The following is a 19,136-nucleotide window of genomic DNA, read 5'->3' on the forward strand; positions in this document are numbered from 1 at the left end:
TTGATTTAGCATATTTTCTGTTTTATGAGACACAGATTCATGTAGCCTGTCTGTAAACTCACTATGTAGCTAAAGATGGCTTTGAATTCCTCGCCATCCTACTTCTGTGTCCCGAGTGCTGGAATTACAAGATGCCACCACACCATGTTATGGGATCTGTTAATACTTGTTTTTTTTTTTTGTTTTTTGTTTTTTTTGAGATACTGTCTAATGTATGCCAGCTGGCCTCCATGGGCACCTGGCACACACATTGTACACACACATGCATGAAGAAAAACACTCATACACAGAAAATGAAAACAAAATCTTAAAAATTTGACAAAAAAAATTTAATAATGCTGAGAATGGAAGGAAGACCCTTTGAGCCCTTCTCTGCCCTGTGTGTGTGCACAGACCAGCACACACATTCCCCTCTGGTACCCTTCTCTGCCCTGTGTGTGCACGTGTACCAGTGCATCCATCATCCTCTCCTGATGTCATCCTTTACCCTCTGCCCATGTACATTCCAGTGCACAAATTCTCTTGTAACCACATGCACACATACACAAATAATAAACAATGAGATACATTTACACTCACTAGGATGAACGTATTTTTTTATATTTTAGTATTTTTAATTTTATGTGTATGAGTGTATTGCCTGCGTGTGTGTAAGTGTGCCTGTGTCCTGCAGTGCCCTTGGAGGTCAGAAGAAGGCGTCAGAGCCCCTGGAACAGGAGTTACAAACAGTTGTTAGCAGCCATGTGGGTTCTGGGAATCGAACCTGGGTCCTCTGGAAGAGCAGCTAGTGCTCTTAACCACTGACCCATTTCTCTAGCCCATATATATATATATTTGATGTTGTTCTTTGAGACGGGGTCTCCCTGTAGTCTTGGCTAGCCTGGAACTCACTATGTAGACCACCAGGCTGGCCTTGAACTCACAGAGATCAGTCTGCCCCTGCCTCCTGAGTGCTGGGACTAAAGGCATGTGCCACCATGCCCAGCTTTTTTATTTTTTATGTGTAGGCCTGTATTTCCCGCATGTGTGTAAGTGCACCCATGTCGTGGTGCCTGTAGAAGTCAGAAAAGGGCATCAGATCCACTGGAACTGGAGTTTCAGACAGTTGTTGGCTGCCATGTGGGTGCTGGGAATCAAACCCGTCTTCTGCAAGAGCAGCTAGTGCTCTTAACCACTGAGCCATCTCTCCAGCCCCTCACTGTGGTTTTCATTTGTACTTCTCTAATGACTTACAGCATTGAGCATCTTACGTGTTTTGGCTGTATATCTTTGGGGAAATACCTACTCACCTTGTGGCAGTTTTATGCTGTGCTGTAGAGCCATGAAAGGAATGAGGCAGCTCTGTGTGTAATGATTTCTGGCTAGATCTCTAAGCTGTCCAGCAAGCACTAAAACTCAGTGTTGGTACGGTGATACTTTATGTTGCTATAAACGTCACAAGCATACACTAAGCTACATCATCTGTATACACTCCAGTGCAGCATAGCTCTGTGTGTGTGTGTGTACATACAGAGAAAGGTGCATAGTCCCCAGTATATGGTTCCTTGCTGTGGGGCACAAGAAAGAAACAAGCTAGGAGTGGTATTGGGATATGCCTGATAGAACATTTTATACAGTATTCCTAACTTTGGTTAACACTCAAACTCCGTGAAATGTTCTCTATACAAAAAGACCAAAGGGGAAAAACCATCAAAGACCAAAGGATTTTCCAACATAGGGTCAACTTTGGTGGAATAATGAAGGTTGCCATTAGCTCTGTTTTTTTTTAAATCCTAACCAGTTTATTGAGCTTGCTAACAGAGCATAGGGTGGGGGATTGTTTACAGAAGAGTGAGTGCCCCCCCATTTATGACTGGGAACTCCACACTCAAATATAGATCCTGTGACTTCTCAACAGCTGCACAAAATGGGGAGAGAGGTGCCTCGTGGTCTTGGCATATATATCCTTAGTCCCTCCCCCACATGCAGCTAAGGTCATTAATTGGGTGGGAGGGGTAACTGACTCCCCCCTTGACTCCTTGATGAGTGTGGGAAGGAGGGTGGCTATATCTTGCAACAGTGATTGGAGGATACTTCCAGGTAACACTCCACTCCTTCCTCTGGCTCTTACATTCTTTCTGCCAACCTTTTCTGCAAAAACCCCTGAGCCTGGGAGGGGGTGGTAGGTATGGGATGATGTTCCTTTCATTGTGGCAAAGCACTGAACTTTCAGGTCTCTACATGGACTGTTGGTCCATTTCAGTGGGATTCCATCTATTATAAAAACACAAACAGCTGCCAGGTGTGGTGGCGCATGCCTTTAATCCCAGCACTCTGGAGACAGAGGCAGGTGGATCTCTGTGAGTTCCAGCACAGCTGGGGCTACAGGGAGACCCTGTCTCAAAAAGACCAAAAAAAAAACCCACAAACAGCAAGAAGCAAGAACATCTAAATGGTGGCTGCTATAATAACTTATAGGTGTAAACACATGTTTGGATGATACTTTAGCAGGTGCAGCACATCCATCTAACAAACAATTGCAGTGGCTTCCCGCTGGGGCCTATATCCTCCCCTGCCAAGGGGTTGGCGTAGTTTACAGTACCAGATGTGTGTGTATTTATCTCACAGGTAGATGCTCTACCATTGATGTGTGTTTATCTTATAGGTAGGTGCCCTACCATTGAGCTTCATCCATAGCTCTTGGGTTTTGTTGTTGTTGTTGTTATTTATTTATTTATTTATTTTTGTCTTTGAAACAGGGTCTCCCTGTACCCCAGCTGGCCTGGCACTTGCTATGTAGACCAGGCTAGCCTTGATCTCACCGAGATCACATGCCTCTGCCTCCCGAGTGCTGGAACTAAAGGCCATGAGCCACCATGCTTGGCTCTTGAAGTCTTTCTTTTATCTCAAACTCCTGTGGTGATTTTGATGAACCAGCAAGAGTGAGACTTGTGTATCTCGTGAATAACCAAGCAGTCATAAATGGTGCCCACGATGCTAAGACAATTATTTTTGGAAGGTAGTTTGGGAATGAGTGGTGGGCCTCTCAGTTTTATGGAAATATCCTGAGCTTAGATGGTCTGTTCACTTCCAGGAATTTCACAGAACTTTACTTTTGGGTTATTTTCAGCATTTGCATTTTCTCTGTAACTAAATATGCAACATAGAGCTGCCACCCTAATCTGGGACAGTGATGTTGGGCCCCTTTAAAAAAAACTTTTTTTCATTGTTTTTGTTTGTGTATGTGTGCATAGGTTTGTCTGTGTGTGTGTGCCGTGACTCACATGTGACAGTCAGAGGACAACTTGCAGGCATCTGTTGTGTTCTGTGACCATGTGAGTCCCTGGTTGAAACTCAGGTTGTCAGAGCTTTGTGGCCAGCACCTTCATCCACTGAGCCACCTCATAGCCCCCTCCTTTTTTTTTGGTCTTTTTGATACAGGGTCTCCCTGTAGCCCCAGCTGGCCTAGAACTCACTATATAGGCCAGGCTGGCCTTGAACTCACAGAAATCCACTTGCCTCTGCCTCCTGGGTGCTGGGATTAAAGTTGTGGACCACCATGCCCAGCATGAGGCCCCCTTTTATAAATGGTGGGAGTAAGTTGTACAGGGCAAACCTGGATTAGAAGCTTCTGCTGTTTCTGTTGGAACAGGTTGAGGTAGGAGGAATGACTGGTGCTGTGCCCTGTGCGCCAGCCCAGCAGCTTTACGTAGCTTTGTCCTCTCCACAGGTTTCTGTCGTCTTTGCCATGCAGTGTGTTTGTTGAAGTTTCAAGTGGGAAACGCAGTGTGACTTACAGCACTTCACAGTAATCCCTATTCTGTTTGCAGAAGTCCATGCACACCCGGTGGATGTAGTGGATGATATTGTTACTGTGAAGAGCAAGCTGAGAAATCTTGTGATGTCTTTGCACCTCTGTTAAGCTTTTCCTTTTCTCTTACAGGTATTCTCATGGGAGCAGTCATAAAAATTATAGAGTTTAAAAAGCTGGCAAATTGGAAGGTAGGTATCACATAATCACAGTTTGGCTTTGTTGTTGGCAAACTTACAACCTGCAGCACATTAGAGTGTCTCTTCCAGGAAGATCAGTGGTCTTGGCTCTTGCAGGCTGCTCCAGCCGCAGGTCGCTCTGCTTGTCTCTGCTTCTCCCCAGTAGCTCAGCTTGTCTGACAGTCTCTCAGCAGTCCTTACAGCACAATACTTTGGGGATGGAGGGACCTAATAGATCTGGTCAGTTTGAGGGACTTCCTGAAACCTTTGCTTTCTTTACTTCCTGCACTTAAGGCACTTCCCTGCAGGACAGAATGCTTCACCTCCATTTAGAACATCTAGTTGTTTTTTGTTTTTGTTTTTACTTCCCTTTTAACATCCTGTCTTCCTTCTAAGATAGAGGAAATAGTTCTCCCTGTTTCTGTTTGTCATTTCTGATTTATCAAGAATATTTTCTCTGTTTTGTAAGCATAAGGCCGTGGATTCACTTCCCAGTTCTACAAAAACAGTCTCTGGGTTTAGGTCCCTTGTGATCCACCTCCATCTTTCCCTTACCTCCATCTTTACCCTAACCTTCTAAGACTCTATTTCCAAGTTAGGTTAGAGTCCATGGACTGGACTAGAGGAGAGGGGGGACACTGCAGCCCCACTCAAATGGCCTCTCCTTTTTCCAAGAAGTTTATTAGATTTTGAATCTTCAAACACATCTGTCCAGTAGTCTGGCTGAGCAGGTCCCAAGAATAGGCTGTCTGTGAGGTGCCACCTCAGCACTCTCAGGGTCTGACACTGGATGGGTGTCGCCCGAGTTCTCTTAGGTCCCTTGCTCCTGGCACTATTAGACAAACCATATAACACATCTTTATCTGAATTTCCCATAGTTCATATCCTGGGTAGGGGAAACAGAGTAACTTACAAAGGTGAACACTCGGCACCTCGTTCCACTCTGTGGCTCATTGGCCGCCGTTGCAGATTGGTTCCGTGCCCCACCCAGCCTCCATTAGCTTTCACCCCCCCACCCCCCACTTTTTTGTTTGTTAGTTTGGTTGTTTTGTTTTGTTTTTGTTTTTCTTGTTTGGTTTGGTTTTGGTTTTTTGCTACAGGGATTTACTATGTATTCCTGGCTGGCCCGGACCAATGTAACTCAGATTGGCCATGAATTGATGGCACTCCTCCTGTCGTAGCCTTACAAATGCTGGGATTATAGATGTGAGCCACTATGCCCAACTTTGTCCTACTTTTTTTTTTTTCCTAAGACAGTGTTTCATGTAGCCCAGGCTACCCTTCTACTCACTATATAGCTGAGGATGATCTTGAACTTTTAATCCTCTTGCCTCTACATCCCAAGTACTAGACTAACAGGTGTGTACCACTGTGCTCAGCTTTGTTCTGTTTTTATGGGGGTTTTTCTTTTAAATTATTTATTTGAGGGGTGGTATGTATACCACAACACATGTAGAAGTCAGAAGACAGCTTGCTGGAGTTGGTCTCTCCTACCATGTGGGTTCTGGGGATCAGACTTAGGTCCTGAGGCTTGGCAGCAAGCGCCTTTAGCCTCTGAATCCTCTCTCTGGCCCTGTGCTCTATTTTATTTGGTTTCTTTTTTTTTTTTTTTTTTTACGTGTGTAAGTGTATTGCCTGCGTGCATGCAAGTGCAGTTGTGTTGTGCAAAGCCAGCAGAGGTCAGAAGAAGACATGAACTGGAGTTATGCATGGTTGTTAGCCAACATGTGGGTGCTAACCTGGGTCCTCTGGGAAAACAGCAGTTCTTAACTGCTAAGCTACTCTCCAGCCCCCTGTGCTGTATTTCAAAATGCGGTTTGCAGTTTATCTTGTCTCTAATGTAGTACCAGCAGTTATTTAAGCATCGTGTGTTTCTGCTAAGCCAGGCCCTGAGAGAAGGATTCTTCAGCTTACCATCCACCATATGAGGTTGTGCAGTCCCTGTCCTCTGATAGCCCTTCTTCTCTTTACAGGAGGAAGAGATGTTTCGACCCAATATGTTCTTCCTCCTCTTGCTCCCACCTATCATCTTCGAGTCTGGATACTCGCTGCACAAGGTAGGCTGGGCCACAGTAATGCTTTGCTGGGGATTGACCCCTCCCCATCTGTGGCCTGGGCCTTCCCAGGGACTCATGAGCTGCACCTTGGTGCCTGACTGTGAGGAGCTTCACAGTTCCAGGCAGTGTGGCCAACATTCACAGAGGAGCTTTGCCCACAGAGGTGGCCAGAGTTATTTTTATTTTATGTGTATGTGTGAGTTGCCTGCATGCTTGTATGTGCACCACATGCATGCTGGTGTCTGTAGAGTCCAGAAGGCACTGGACCCTGGAGCTGGAGTTACAGGCAGTTGTGAGCCACCTGATGTGGGTGCAGGAAATTGACCCTAGGTCCTCTGTAAGAGCAGCAAGTGCTTTTAACCTCTGACCCATCTCCTTAACCCCTAAATTGTTTTTACATTTATTTATTGTGTGTGTTGTATGTACATACACACTCATACATGCCCATGGTAGGTATGTGTAAAGGACAACTTACTCTCGAGAGTTGGTTCTCTATTCTACCATGTGGGTTTCAGAGATCAAACTCGGGTTGTCAGACTTGACAGCAAGAGCCCTTACCCACTGAGCTCTCTGCTGGCCCCAAAATGGCCTTAAGTTACACCCCGATGATACATTGAACATAGACTGATAAAAGAACTGACTAGTGGGTCACATGCCCCAGGCCATTTGTTTCTCTAGGTTCATCATGTAAGGCTTTTTTCCCTGCTTAGAGGGAGAAATTAAAAACAAAACTTCAGGGGTCTGGGAGATGGCTCACTTGGGTAAGGGCACTTGCTGTCATACCACTTACGCATGAGGACCTGATAAGGGGTTCCCAGCACCCATGTAGAAAAGCCAGGCTTGATTGCTCTTGTCCCAGGGGCAATGCGGGCCAGAGAGGATCTCCAGAGCTCTGGGGCTGTAAATGTTACCAAAATGCAGCCCAGTCAATCAGTGAGCACTGGGTTCAGTGAAGGACCCTATCTCAAAGGATGCAATGGAGAATGGCAGAGGAAGACTCCTGACGTGAACTCTGACCCCCACATGTGCATGTGTGTACGTGCACTCACATACACACATATGCACACAATATGCACATAAACACACACACAAAAAAAGCAGCACATCCCATGTCGCTTTGAGATTTGTGCTCCGTGGAAGAGAACAAGCAGGGCGCCTGTAGCTCTGAACAGATGTCCTGCTTCTGCTCTCAGCGATGACGATGTTGTGATCAAATACTGATTGATTCTACAGCTGGGAGTGACGGTAGCAACCTAATAAACTATAAAGTTATGTTCATGGAGAGAATTTGGGGCCAGGTGTGGTAGCACATACATTTAACCCAACACTGCAGAAGTGGAGATCTCTGTGAGTTTGAGATCAGCCTGGTCTACATAGTGAGACCCTGTCTCAAATAAATAGATAGGGGCTGGAGAGGTGGCTCAGTTGTTAAAAGCACTGGCTGCTCTTGGAGAAGACCCAGGTTTGGTTCCCAGCACCCATATGGTGTCTAACCACTGTCCATAGCTCCAATTTCACGGGCTCCCAAGACTCTCTTCTGACCTCTGTGGGCACCCATGCACGTGCGCTTACATACATGCAAGCAGAACTTGGAAGGCAGAGTCAGCCAGATCTATGTGAGATCGAGGACAACTTGGCCTCCATAGTGAGTTCCAGGCCTGCTGTAACTACAGGGAGTCCATGTCTCAAAAAAACGATGATAGATAAATGATTAGATAGATAGATAGATAGATAGATAGATAGATAGATAGATAGATAGATAGATAGATAGATAGATAAACAAAATTAAATTAAATTTTTTTTTGGTCTTTTTGAGACAGGATTTCCTGTAGCCCCAGCTGGCCTGGAACTTGCTTTATAGACCAGGCTGGCCTTGAACTCACAAAGATCCACCTGCCTCTGCCTCCTGAGTGCTGGGATTAAAGAGGTGTGCCACCATGCCTGGCTTCATTTTTAAAAATTTTTATTTAATGCCGGGCGTGGTGGCGCACGCCTTTAATTCCAGCACTCAGGAGGCAGAGGCAGGCAGATCTCTGTGAGTTCGACACCAGGACAGCTGGGGCTACAGAGAGACCCTGTCTCAAAAAGACCAAAAAAAAAAAAAAAAAAGGGTGAAGTGTTCCTGAGGCCCCACACCTCCTTGAAGAGCTCTTGGCAGGTAATGCTGGCCTAGGGAGGGGAACATTTTCTTCAGTGGTGTAGACAATAGTAAGTTGCCCGTAATCCTGTGAATACCCCTTCATTCATACTCCAATGAGCAATCCTAATTAAATCACCCCAAAGACATGAAAGTACAAGGGGGCCGTTGGAAGAGGAATGGGGTCATCAGGAGCGGATGAGAGAAGGTAACAGGGTGAATATGGTCAAATTATACCATATACATGCATGAAAATGTCATGAAACCCATTATGAATAATTAAAATATGCTAGTAAAATGACTTTTTTGAAAATCAGGGAGAATAGTTTCTTAGAAGAACATTTCTTTGAAGATGATTTTTCCATAGAAAATATGAGTGGTCATGTGGGAGGACGGATGTGAGCACACGTCTAGTTCAGAGCTGCCTGTCCCACTCCCAAAGGCTTTGAGTGTTTATTTTTGAAGTTTTCGACTCAGGGTTTAGCTGTGAAGCCCAGGCTGGCCTTGAACTTCTACTTCCACCCCCAGAATATTGGGATTTCAAACATGCATCACTACATCTACCTGAGTGTTTTATTTTAACATTTCTAGATTTGCTAATCCAAACTTGTGTTTAGAATACACATTTCAGAAAGATTATCCTCAGTTGCTAGGTACTAACTAGGCAGTTACTGGTTTGATAAATTATAAATGTCAAGGCTGGAGAGATGACTCATCAGTTAAGAGCACTGGCTGTTCTTACACAGGACCAACACCTACATGGTAGCTAACAATCATCTATAACTCCAGTTCCAGGGGATCCAGCACCCTCTTCTGTCCTCTTCAGGCATTGTATGACAGGAGTACACTTACATACAGGCAATGTACTCATACACTTAAACTAAAAATAATAAAATATTTAAATTATAAATGTCATGTGAAGAGTTGGATGTTAACTATGTTGGAAAGAGGCATAAAATTCCCTCATGTAGGAGAGAAGCAGGATAACTTGAACTGGGGTACATTTCAGTATCCAGAGTAATGTTTACTGTGGAAACCATATCAGAATTAGATTCCTATAAACAGACCAAGTCTATTGACCTCATTTTGTTCTGTTTTGTTTTGTTTTGTTTTGTTTTGTTTTGTTGAGACAGGGTCTCATGTAGTTCAAACTCACTAGCTAAAGATGACCTTGAACTTCTGATCTACCAGTGCTTAAATTACAGGCATGCACCACCAAGCCCTAGCTATTTTAATCTATTTTTAGATTAAAAAAATAAAGCAGCAATTTTCAAGGAAAAACTCATAGATGAAAGCCCTTTGCTTAGGAAAAAGTGAAACAAATCATTGTGTTTGTCATGAGTATTTTAAAGTTCCTTGTGTGCTACAGGGGGAGTCTGGCAGCAGAGGATCCTCGGCACTCTTTACTTCTTTTTTTCTTTTCTTTTTTTTTTTCTTTTGAGACAAGATCTCACTCTGCAGCCCTGGGTAGCCTGGAATTCACTATGCAGGCTGGGCTTGAACTCACAGAGCTCTCTATCTGCCTGCCCCCCAAAACCTACTTACAGTGCTTGCCATTAACCACTGAGCAATCTTCCCAGCCCACAAGGATAGTCTTTTTAAGAATTTACTTGTTGAACTAGGTGTGGTGGTGCACACCTTTAGTCCCAGCACTTGGGACATAGAGGCAGGCAGATCTCTGTGAGTTCGAGGCCAGCCTGGTCTACATAGTGAGTTCCAGGACAGCTAGAGCTACAGGGAGACCCTGTCTCAAAATCACCAAAACAAATAAACAAAAAAGAATTTTTTATGTGTATAAGTGTTTTGCCTACATGTGTGCAATGCCCATGGAGGCCAGAGGAGGCATTGGATCCCCAGAAACTAGAGTTACTGATGGTTGTTAGCCGCCATGTGGGTGCTGGGAACTGAACCCAGGTCCTCTTCAACAGCAGCCAGTGCTTTTAACCACTGAGCGTCTCTCCAGCCCCATTAAGGCCTTTCTGACAGTGTAACCCATTGTCTTCATGTTCTTGGTTTAATGTATCTGGTTTGGTTTTCTTGAGACAGGATCTCACCATGCAGCACTGGCTGGCCTAGAACTTGCTATGTAGATTATAGAGCAGGCTGTCCTGAAGTTCACAGAGAGCCTCTTGTCCCTGCTTCCCCAAGTGCTGGGATTAAAGATGTGCACCATCGCTCCTACATCTTCCCATGTTGTGTATTGAACGTCTTCCATGTTGCAGATGTCATTGTCCCCCTTGAGCCTTCAGCCTTGTGGGAAAACCAGGTGTCAGTCAACTGTTCATAAATAGAGACAGCTCCATCAGACTCATAGAGGATTATTCTGGAAGCAGTAGAGAGTAGAGGAAAAGAGACTGGGGACAGTTGAGACCAGTAATTAGTTGCTTTGGTCAGGGTGAGACCTGAGGCAGGGAAACAGCTGCAGGCTTCCCGGGAGACTAAGACTCCTGCCCTGGAGTGGGCCAGGTTGGAGGAGGTGCTGCTGCCCCCCTGGGGCCGGCTTCCCATTGTCCTCTGCTGTCTGCTCTCTCCCCCAGGGGAACTTCTTCCAGAACATTGGTTCCATCACTCTGTTTGCTGTTTTTGGAACGGCGATCTCTGCTTTTGTAGTAGGTGGAGGAATCTATTTCCTGGGTCAGGTAAGAAAAGCATGCCTGATGGACTTGGACAATCTGCTAGAGATTTGTTACAGATCGGGGCAGGGGCTGGGCCAGGCCTGCCTGGTGAGTGTACCCTCCTGGGAGGGAGTCCCTCTTAAGGGTGGTAGGGGCCTGTGACATTGTTTCTTAGCTTCTCCCAGGAGCTGTGGTATCTGGAATTGAGTGAATCTTTCCCATAATCACTCCTAAATACTTGATTTTATTTGCAAACCACTACTGTCTTTAATTGGAGCATGTCCCACCATGATTTGAAATTATAAAAGTGGTGTTTGTGCTCTTGGGTACACTGAAGCAGGGGTGAAAATCATTCTGTAAGAAAGTTTGCATTAGCCAGGCACGGTGGCGCATGCCTTTAGTCTCAGCACTTGCGAGGCAGAGGCAGGCGGATCTCTGTGTGTTCAAGGCCAGCCTGGTCTACATAGTGAGTTCCAGGACACCTAGGGCTACAGGGAGACCCTGTCTCAAAAAGACAAAAAAAAAAAAGAAAAGAAAGTTTGTATTTAAACTAAGGCTGGCTGTGGATCTGTTCCTTCAGTTCCCAGCTGTCCTGGGGTGGGATTAAGCACTCCAGATTACTAGCCATTGTTAGCCCCTTGCAGTGGTGCTAGCTCTGCTCTGAGCTTTGAGCTTCATTTTAGCTCCCATCGACTTAGACTGAATGTCTAGGAAGATGGTGCATGCCATGTGTGACCCACTTCTTGTGCCATTTGCATAAAGCTTGCACCCCAGGGCTGAGAACCACGTTGAGGGTCTGAGACCTGGGTGACGATGGCAAATGCCATTTGTGTGGCAACTCCTTACTTCCCTTAGCCCCAACCCTCTCCTGACAACTTTGACTTTTGTGGCTGCCTCAAGGGCCCCAGAGCCAATCTGTCTGTCCTGCAACTTTCTTCACTGTCCACTTCACTTTATTCCCATGGTGGCGAGAGGAGTAAGAAGAAACTGCAGTGAACAGGCTCGAAGAGTGCAGCGTGTGCGCCATGCTTATGGGCGCTGGGGCACTTGCACACTGACACTTAGGAGCTTCTGTTTTTCAAGTGGTTTGGGACTGGAGGTTGACACCCTTATTAGTTGATAGAAAGCACTAATGGGCATTTTAATCTTCTTGGCTGTTCTCCAGGGGATGTTTTTGTGTCTGTGTGTTTGTGTGTTTTATTTTACAGGCTGATGTAATCTCTAAACTCAACATGACAGACAGGTAAATCTTTCACACTGTAACCCCCACGTGACTGCTGTTCTGGCCGGGGACATTTTCCCCACATGCCTTCCTGGGTGTGGTTCTCCTCCCTCTCCCCCTGGCTTGCTGGTGCTTCTACTGTAGAATATATTCTGAAGTAATTTGTTTCTGGAATGAATCACAATCATATTGTCACTTTTGAAGATGCCTAGTCTTAACCTTGCTGACTGAAATGATTGCTTTCATTTAAGCTTTGGAGGGAATAATTGGTCAGCTAAGTGCTTTGCCCATCTCCAAACCATATACTCAGTGTTCTTTTATTAAGAATCATCTTCTGCTGGGCGTGGTGACACATGCCTTTAATCCCAGCACTCAAGAGGCAGAGGCAGGTGGATCTCTGTGAGTTCAAGGCCAGCCTGGTCTACATAGCGAGTTTCGAGTTTCGGGTCAGCTGTGGTTACAGGGAGACCGTGTCTTTAAAAGACCAAAAAAGAAAAACAATCATCTTCCAAGTCTGGGGAGATATATATAAATATATTAGTGCAGTGGTAGGGTACTTGCCTACAGTACATAAGACCCTGGATTCAAACTCCAGCACTGCAAATTAGCAACAACAACAATAATAATAATCTTCAACTAATTTCTCAGTCTACTCTACAGCCATTGGGGAAGGAAGGTGGCATTCCCAATAGATAGGGAATGGAAGGTAGTGAGTTGGGAATCTTGACTCTGGAATTCCCACCGAGCCCACTAAGACTGGAGGAAGCTCGTGGACCCAGACCCTCTGGTGGAAACAGTGTGAAGCTACTCCAGTGATCACTGTACAGCTGTCTAGGAGCTGGTCTAGGAAACTTCTCAGACCACAGTAAGAAGTAGCCTAGGTAGCTGTGTCTCACAAGTACCAGGTCTAGGATTAAAACAGGGCTCAAGCCTAGTGCAGTCTCATGTACTCTCCCCAAGAAGTCCAGAGAGTATTTAGCCATGTTGTTTTCCTGTGCCTACTCTTAGCACCTGGTGTTGTCTTGTGGCCAGGCTGGGGAGCTAAGGGAGTAGGGCCAAGTATTCAGTTCTAAGTCCTCCTGTAGGTCAACTGAGAGCTTTATAGCACAGCAGAACCTCAGAACACTTTCATGGGAAACAGACCTCTGATAACAAGCCTGATCCAGTCCCACCATGTCCATCTGCACCCTACCCCAGGGTTTGGAGTTTCTGTTGCAAAAAAAGTTGTGCTTGTCTGAAATGGTCTCACACTGTAGCCCAGGCAAGCTTGGAACTCAATACTCGTAGTGCAAGCTGGCCCCAAACTTTCCAAGTGCTAGGAATACAGGCATGTGAGCAGCTCAGAAACTTCTGAGAGATAGACAAGTTGTCTGAGTCACCTTCCTCCTCCATGGAGCTGGAGATAAAGTAGAGGCCGTACTGGGGTTTTTAGGCATGCTGTGCTGCAGGGAGAGGAAGGAAGTGCCTGGGCCCCTGACACGGAAAGTGGTGTCGTGGCATTCCAGCCGCTTTGGGAGACGCCTGGAAGGAGGCACCGACAGTGCTGATACGCTGATATGTTCCTTGTCTGATACAGAGTTGAGCCACTGGTTGGACATTTAGGTGGGGGAGACCAAGCATTGCCTGTCTCTCACCCTGTGCACATGTGCCCTTTCCTGTTGAGCCATACCGTCCCTTGGATGGGACAGTGCTCCAGGATAGCAGAGCCCTGAATAGTGGGCAGCTACCAGGGGTGGTGGAGGTATGACAGGCACCACAGGGAGCACCACTGTCTGCAGGGGCAGCATTCTTTGCTTGTCCGCATTGCCATGTAGACAATGTTGACATGTGACCTGTGACTACTAAATGTTTAAAAGGCTTTAGTTACCTGAGTGCTAGACAAGTGCTAAATCCCCCATCCTGTTTAAAACAGTTTTTACAGTTTTTGTATAAAGGCTGAGAAATGATACACATATATTATATACATACATATATGTACATATGTATTAAAATAAGCCAAGTTTGGGCTGGAGAGATGGCTCAGCAGTTAAGAACACTGGTTGTTCTTGCAGAAGACCTGGGTTTGAATCCCAGCATCCACATGGCAGCTAACAACTGTTATCCATAACTCCAGTTCCAGGGAATCCGACAGCCTCTTCTGACCTCCAAGGGCATTGCACAACATGCAGACGATACACACATACACATAAAATAAAAATAATAAGATAAAATTTTAAAAAGCCAAGTTTGGCCAGGCATGGTGGTTCATGCCTTTAATCCCAGCACCCAGGAGGCAGAGGCAGGTGGATCTCTGAGTTCAAGGCCAGCCTGGTCTACATAGTGAGTTCTAGGCCAGCTGGGGCTACAGGGAGATCCTGTCTCAAAAAAAAACAAAAAAAAAACAACCAAGTTTGTAGATATTTGTAGGGAATTTTCTAATTCTATTTTGGTTGGGTTCTTTTAGGGCTTGGTCTTATTATGTAGCTCTGGCTGGCCTAGAACTCCCTGTGTAGACCAGGCTGCTCTGCTGTGGTACTACCACACCTAGCTTTTGTTTTTTGTTTTGTTTTTAATTGAAATAGTATCCCATGTAGCCTAGTATCCCATGTAGCTTAGGCTGGCCTTGAATTTCTGATCCTCTTGCTTCCACCTCCCAGGTGCTGGGATTTTAAGTATGCACCACCATGCCTTGCCCCAGCCTGAGTGTTGACAGCTTTATAACATCGTGCAGGCCAAATATGAGACACACTGCCTGCCTGCCTCACCGTCTGCACTGCAGGAACAGCCATGGCCTCAAAGCATGGGGCTTACTGCAGAGCAGTTTCTGCTGGAAGAGCTCACCCAGAGTACTCTGTACCATCTCACCAACCCAGTCTGTTCCCTTTTCATTTTGTTGTGTTACTATCCGGGGGATGAAGTTAAAAAACAATTCAAGTTGGACCAATAGCCTGTGGCATTTTCAAATACTGGGCCATGAGGGTGGGTAGCGGAACTACTGGCCAGATTGAGGCCTTTGAGGCCTCAGGAGGTCCACGTGGCTGACTTGTCTGTTCATGGTCAGAGATACTCCAGCCCAGTTGAGTTCCTAGTGAGCATTAGTGTGATGTGTTGTCTTCTCCAGCTTTGCACGCTGAAGTGTCTCAGACCTGAAGTGAATCCTTGTGCCCACCTCTGCGACTCTGTTGCCATGGTTTTGCTCTATTAGCTTTCCCTCTGTCCATCCCTCTCCATGAATCCTTATAGATCCTGATCTTTGATTTCTACTTAGAGTGCCAGTGACTGTGACCAAGTCCCTCAGCTAGGCCTCTTTCTGTAGAACTGCAACCCAGTATAAAGTAGTCTAAGTCAAAAAACAAAAAGGTTGTTGGCTCATCAGGCTGCAGTGGCCCCAGTGTGTTGGCTGTGGCACAGCCGGGTGCTCTTGTCTCACTGGGTCTTGGACCAGCTCCTGCCTGACTAGAAGCAATTTCCATTTGCTGACCACATATGGAGCACAGATAGCACCAGGCTCAGCTCAGCTCACTTCAGCCAACTTTGTAAAAAAGGTCAGCTTGTTCCCAGTGACCTGGGAAAGCTGGCACACTTGGGCACTGTGCCACATAGAGATGTCCCTTCATGATGCTGCTATGCTGTCCTTTCTCCTTGGTGCTAGTTACTGCGGACAACAGAGTAAGAGAAGCAGAAAGAGCAGCCTGGATCTTGACATCTTGTAGGGCTTGAGGGCCCCTGCCACACACAGGACCCTGTCACCACACAGAGCCTCCTGTCACCACACAGAGCCTCCTGTCACCACACATGGCCCCTGCCACCTCACAGGGCCTCCTGCCTGACTGCAGTGATACCTTCCCTCTCCCCTCCTTCCTCGCTGCCCTCCCTCTTAACGGATGCCTGCCCACCTACCTTTTACCAATGACTGGGCTGTGCTTATCACAGATCCTGGGAACAGCCGTGGTGAAAACATGGCATTTACCTCAGGCTTACAGAGAGGATGACAGGCATGTGCATGTGGCCACCTCTGAGGCAGGTAGAGTTTGGAGGCAAGTGTCAGGGGGCATCCTGTGGGGTGTGGTCCTCTGCAGGTCTCCTCAGGCTCTCATATCCGTCAGTCACTGGGTGCTGCCACACTACACATTGAGAATTGGAGTGTTACTGCATAGACTCACACGCTCCCTCCCTCAGTAGTCCTCTTGAAAGGCTGCTTAGTGACACCATTGGATTCACCCAGTCCCTGCCCCAGATTGAATGTAGCCACTGGCCTGGGACTCTGACACAGGGCCACCTGGTGCAGCACAATCATGCCATGTGCTAGAAGGCACTAGGCCCAACTTGTTGAGCCAGAAAGTGGCCAGCACAGCCACTGAGGGACCAAAGGCCTTCAAGTCCCCTGACTGAGGGGAACACAGGTGCCTGGAAAAAGTCAGCCAGGGCCCTCTAGTGGTCCCCAGGCTTGTGGGTAGGCCTGCCTCCCCCTCTTCACCTCCTGCCCTACCTCTACCTGCACCTTGTCTTGTTTCTCAGGCAGCTGAGCTTGCTCCCACCCTAATAGGGAGCACTTGCTGTTACTTTTGCCCCCGGGGCTTGTCATACATTTTCTTGCCCAAATATGTCTCTGGAGAGGCCTTTCTGACTCCTTGATCCAGCAGGTCCCCACATGGGTCTCCTCCAGGCCATTAACCCGTTCTCAGGACACATGTTCTTTCCGGCGCATTTGCCATTTTCTTTTGTTTTTGATTTTATGATAGTCTTATGTATATAGCCCAGGCTGACCTAGAACTCACTTTATAGCTGAGGATGATCTTGAACTTAAGCTCTTCTTGTCTATACCTCAGAGTGCTGGCATTTGAGGTATGTGTTACCACTCCTAGATTATGCAGTGTTCAATGTCAAACTCAGGGCTTTGAGCATGCTAGCCAGGCACCCTACCAGTGTAGCTGTAGCCCCAGCCCACATTGCCATGTCCTAAGTTTGGCCTAGTCTCTGCTTATTGCCATAACACCCTCTAGGGCACAAGCACTGATTCTGAGCCAGGCAATCTGTGTTTGAATCCTGGGTCTACCAGTTGCTAAGGCTGTGTGGGAGACCAAGATAATAAGTGTTTACACAGTGCTTGGGTCATTGCATATTTGTCACAGGGGCCAAAACCTAGCAGGTGTCTGGTATTGGTGGCAGTAGACTTTATCATCCAAATGCTGCCTGAGGGCCAAGCTTCAAGCCAGTAGTAGCCTAGGCTGCATCCTTCAGTGATGCTGACTTTTGACACTTCCTTAGATGTTGCAAATCTGATTGAAGGCTGGGGTTGGTCACAGTTTGCACTCTGCCAACCTGGTGGCAGAGCAGAGGGTGCAGAGAACAAAGGTTAGACCAACAGTTTATAGGATGCTCTGACCAAGAAATCTAGGCAGGCTGGGCATTGTGGCATATGCCTTTAATCCCAGCACTTTGGAGGCAGAGACAGGCAAATCTCTGTGAGATTGAGGCCAGCCTGGTCTGCATAGGGAGTTCAAGGCCAGCTGGGGCAGCAGGGGGAATCCTGTCTCAAAAAGACAAACAGAAAAACAGAAAAAAACCAAGAAGTCTAAGTAGTGTGTGTTAAAGCAAAAGTTTTCTATGCAGCATTGGTCAAAAGTGTCAAGGGCCATCCAAATGGCTCAGGTGACTTGCCACCAACCCTGAGTTTGATCCCAGGACCCACACGATGGAAGGAGAGACCCAACTCTGCAAGTTTGTCCTCTCACCTCCACATGTGCATGGTGGCGCACATATACACACATGCGCAAGCACACACACAATAAATAAAAATGTAATAAAACTTTCTAGAAATAAGTATCAGTGCAGCCAGTGGGGAAGCAGGCCTGTCTCAGTCCTGCAGGCCTTCCTGTAGTCTGGGTGGGGGAGAAGCCTCCCTCTAGCTACAGCCGTGTTGCTGACCATTGTGCTGTTTTCTGTGGACCAAGTGATACACAGGGCAGAACCACCCTGCTTCTCTCTTCTTCCAGCTTTGCGTTTGGCTCCCTGATTTCTGCAGTCGATCCAGTGGCCACCATTGCAATTTTCAATGCACTGCATGTGGACCCTGTGCTCAACATGCTGGTGTTTGGAGAAAGTATTCTCAATGATGCAGTCTCTATCGTCCTGACCAAGTAAGTGTGGAGTAGGAGACCAGTGAATCTCTGCCTTTCTGCATCTTGCTGTTCTGAGAAGCAGTCTGTGCCACAAGCGTATGTCAGGGCCTGGGTAGTGGAAGGAGAAGAGTCTGTCTCTTCTGACCTAGATGTCGACCATGGTTTCTCAGCATACCTGAAGGTGCCTCTCAGAGGTGACCTTTCCAGGCCCCCCTCAGAGCCTTACTGCAGTGGGTCTGGAGTGAGTCGAAAATCTTCAAGACTCTACTGTGCTCCCTGGGTGATAGGCGCTGGCCAGGTGAAAGATCCATGTGCTGGAGACAAAAGCAGCAAACACAGGGTGTGGCCCAGTGTGAGGGCTTGTCCCTCCTTTACAAGGTCCTGGGCTCTATCTCCAATGCTACAGAAACAAGGAGTATTAGACATCCTACTGTCACTTCCCAGCTGTTGTGTGGCACCTTCATTTTCACAGCTATAAAAGAAGGTAGACTCATAGTAGTCCTGAAGATGCTGTTGTGTAAAAGCTATTTTGGAAACTGCAAAAAAAAATTGTTTTGAGATGGGGGGGTCTCATGTAGCACAGGCTGGCCTCAAACTCATTGTGTAGCCAAGATGACCTTGAACTCCTGATCCTCCTGATCCACCTCAGAGTGCTGGGATGAGTCATGATCCCCTACATGAGGTTTGAAGTCTTCAGGTGATCACTGGGGTTCCTGCCCTTGATGATGGGATCCGAGAATGAATCACAAAATAGTGCTGCAGTGCACAGCCCAGGTTTCCCTGTTGCCGCCACTCAACCATGTGACTCTGGACCAGCTCCTGCCTCTCAGCTGTCAGAAAGGCACATTCCTTAGCCATAGAAGAAGGTGGCCAGGCCCCAGGCTCCATTGCACGACATGGGTACACTTACACACATGCAGGCAATACACTCATACACATAAAATAAATATAATAACCCAGCACTCGGGAGGCAGAGGCAGGTGAATCTCTGTGAGTTCAAGACCAACCTGGTCTACATAGTGAGTTCCAGGACAG

At 46.8% G+C, this 19,136-nt stretch overlaps 1 protein-coding gene across 1 annotated transcript in view; it reads left to right on the forward strand.

The window, feature by feature from the left end:
• The window catches only part of Slc9a8 (solute carrier family 9 member A8), a 64,515-nt gene that overhangs the window by 18,604 nt on the left and 26,775 nt on the right, over window positions 1-19,136 (forward strand). Inside the window, exons 4-8 of the mRNA XM_008834857.3 lie at window positions 3,923-3,981; window positions 5,943-6,026; window positions 10,701-10,802; window positions 11,987-12,021; window positions 17,976-18,119. Coding sequence (XP_008833079.1) covers window positions 3,923-3,981; window positions 5,943-6,026; window positions 10,701-10,802; window positions 11,987-12,021; window positions 17,976-18,119 — 424 coding nt within the window. The remainder of the gene's footprint in view (window positions 1-3,922; window positions 3,982-5,942; window positions 6,027-10,700; window positions 10,803-11,986; window positions 12,022-17,975; window positions 18,120-19,136) is intronic.

The sequence above is a fragment of the Nannospalax galili genome, unplaced genomic scaffold (genome assembly GCF_000622305.1).
Source record: "Nannospalax galili isolate Female #2095 unplaced genomic scaffold, S.galili_v1.0 scaffold1037, whole genome shotgun sequence".
NCBI lineage: Eukaryota > Metazoa > Chordata > Mammalia > Rodentia > Spalacidae > Nannospalax > Nannospalax galili.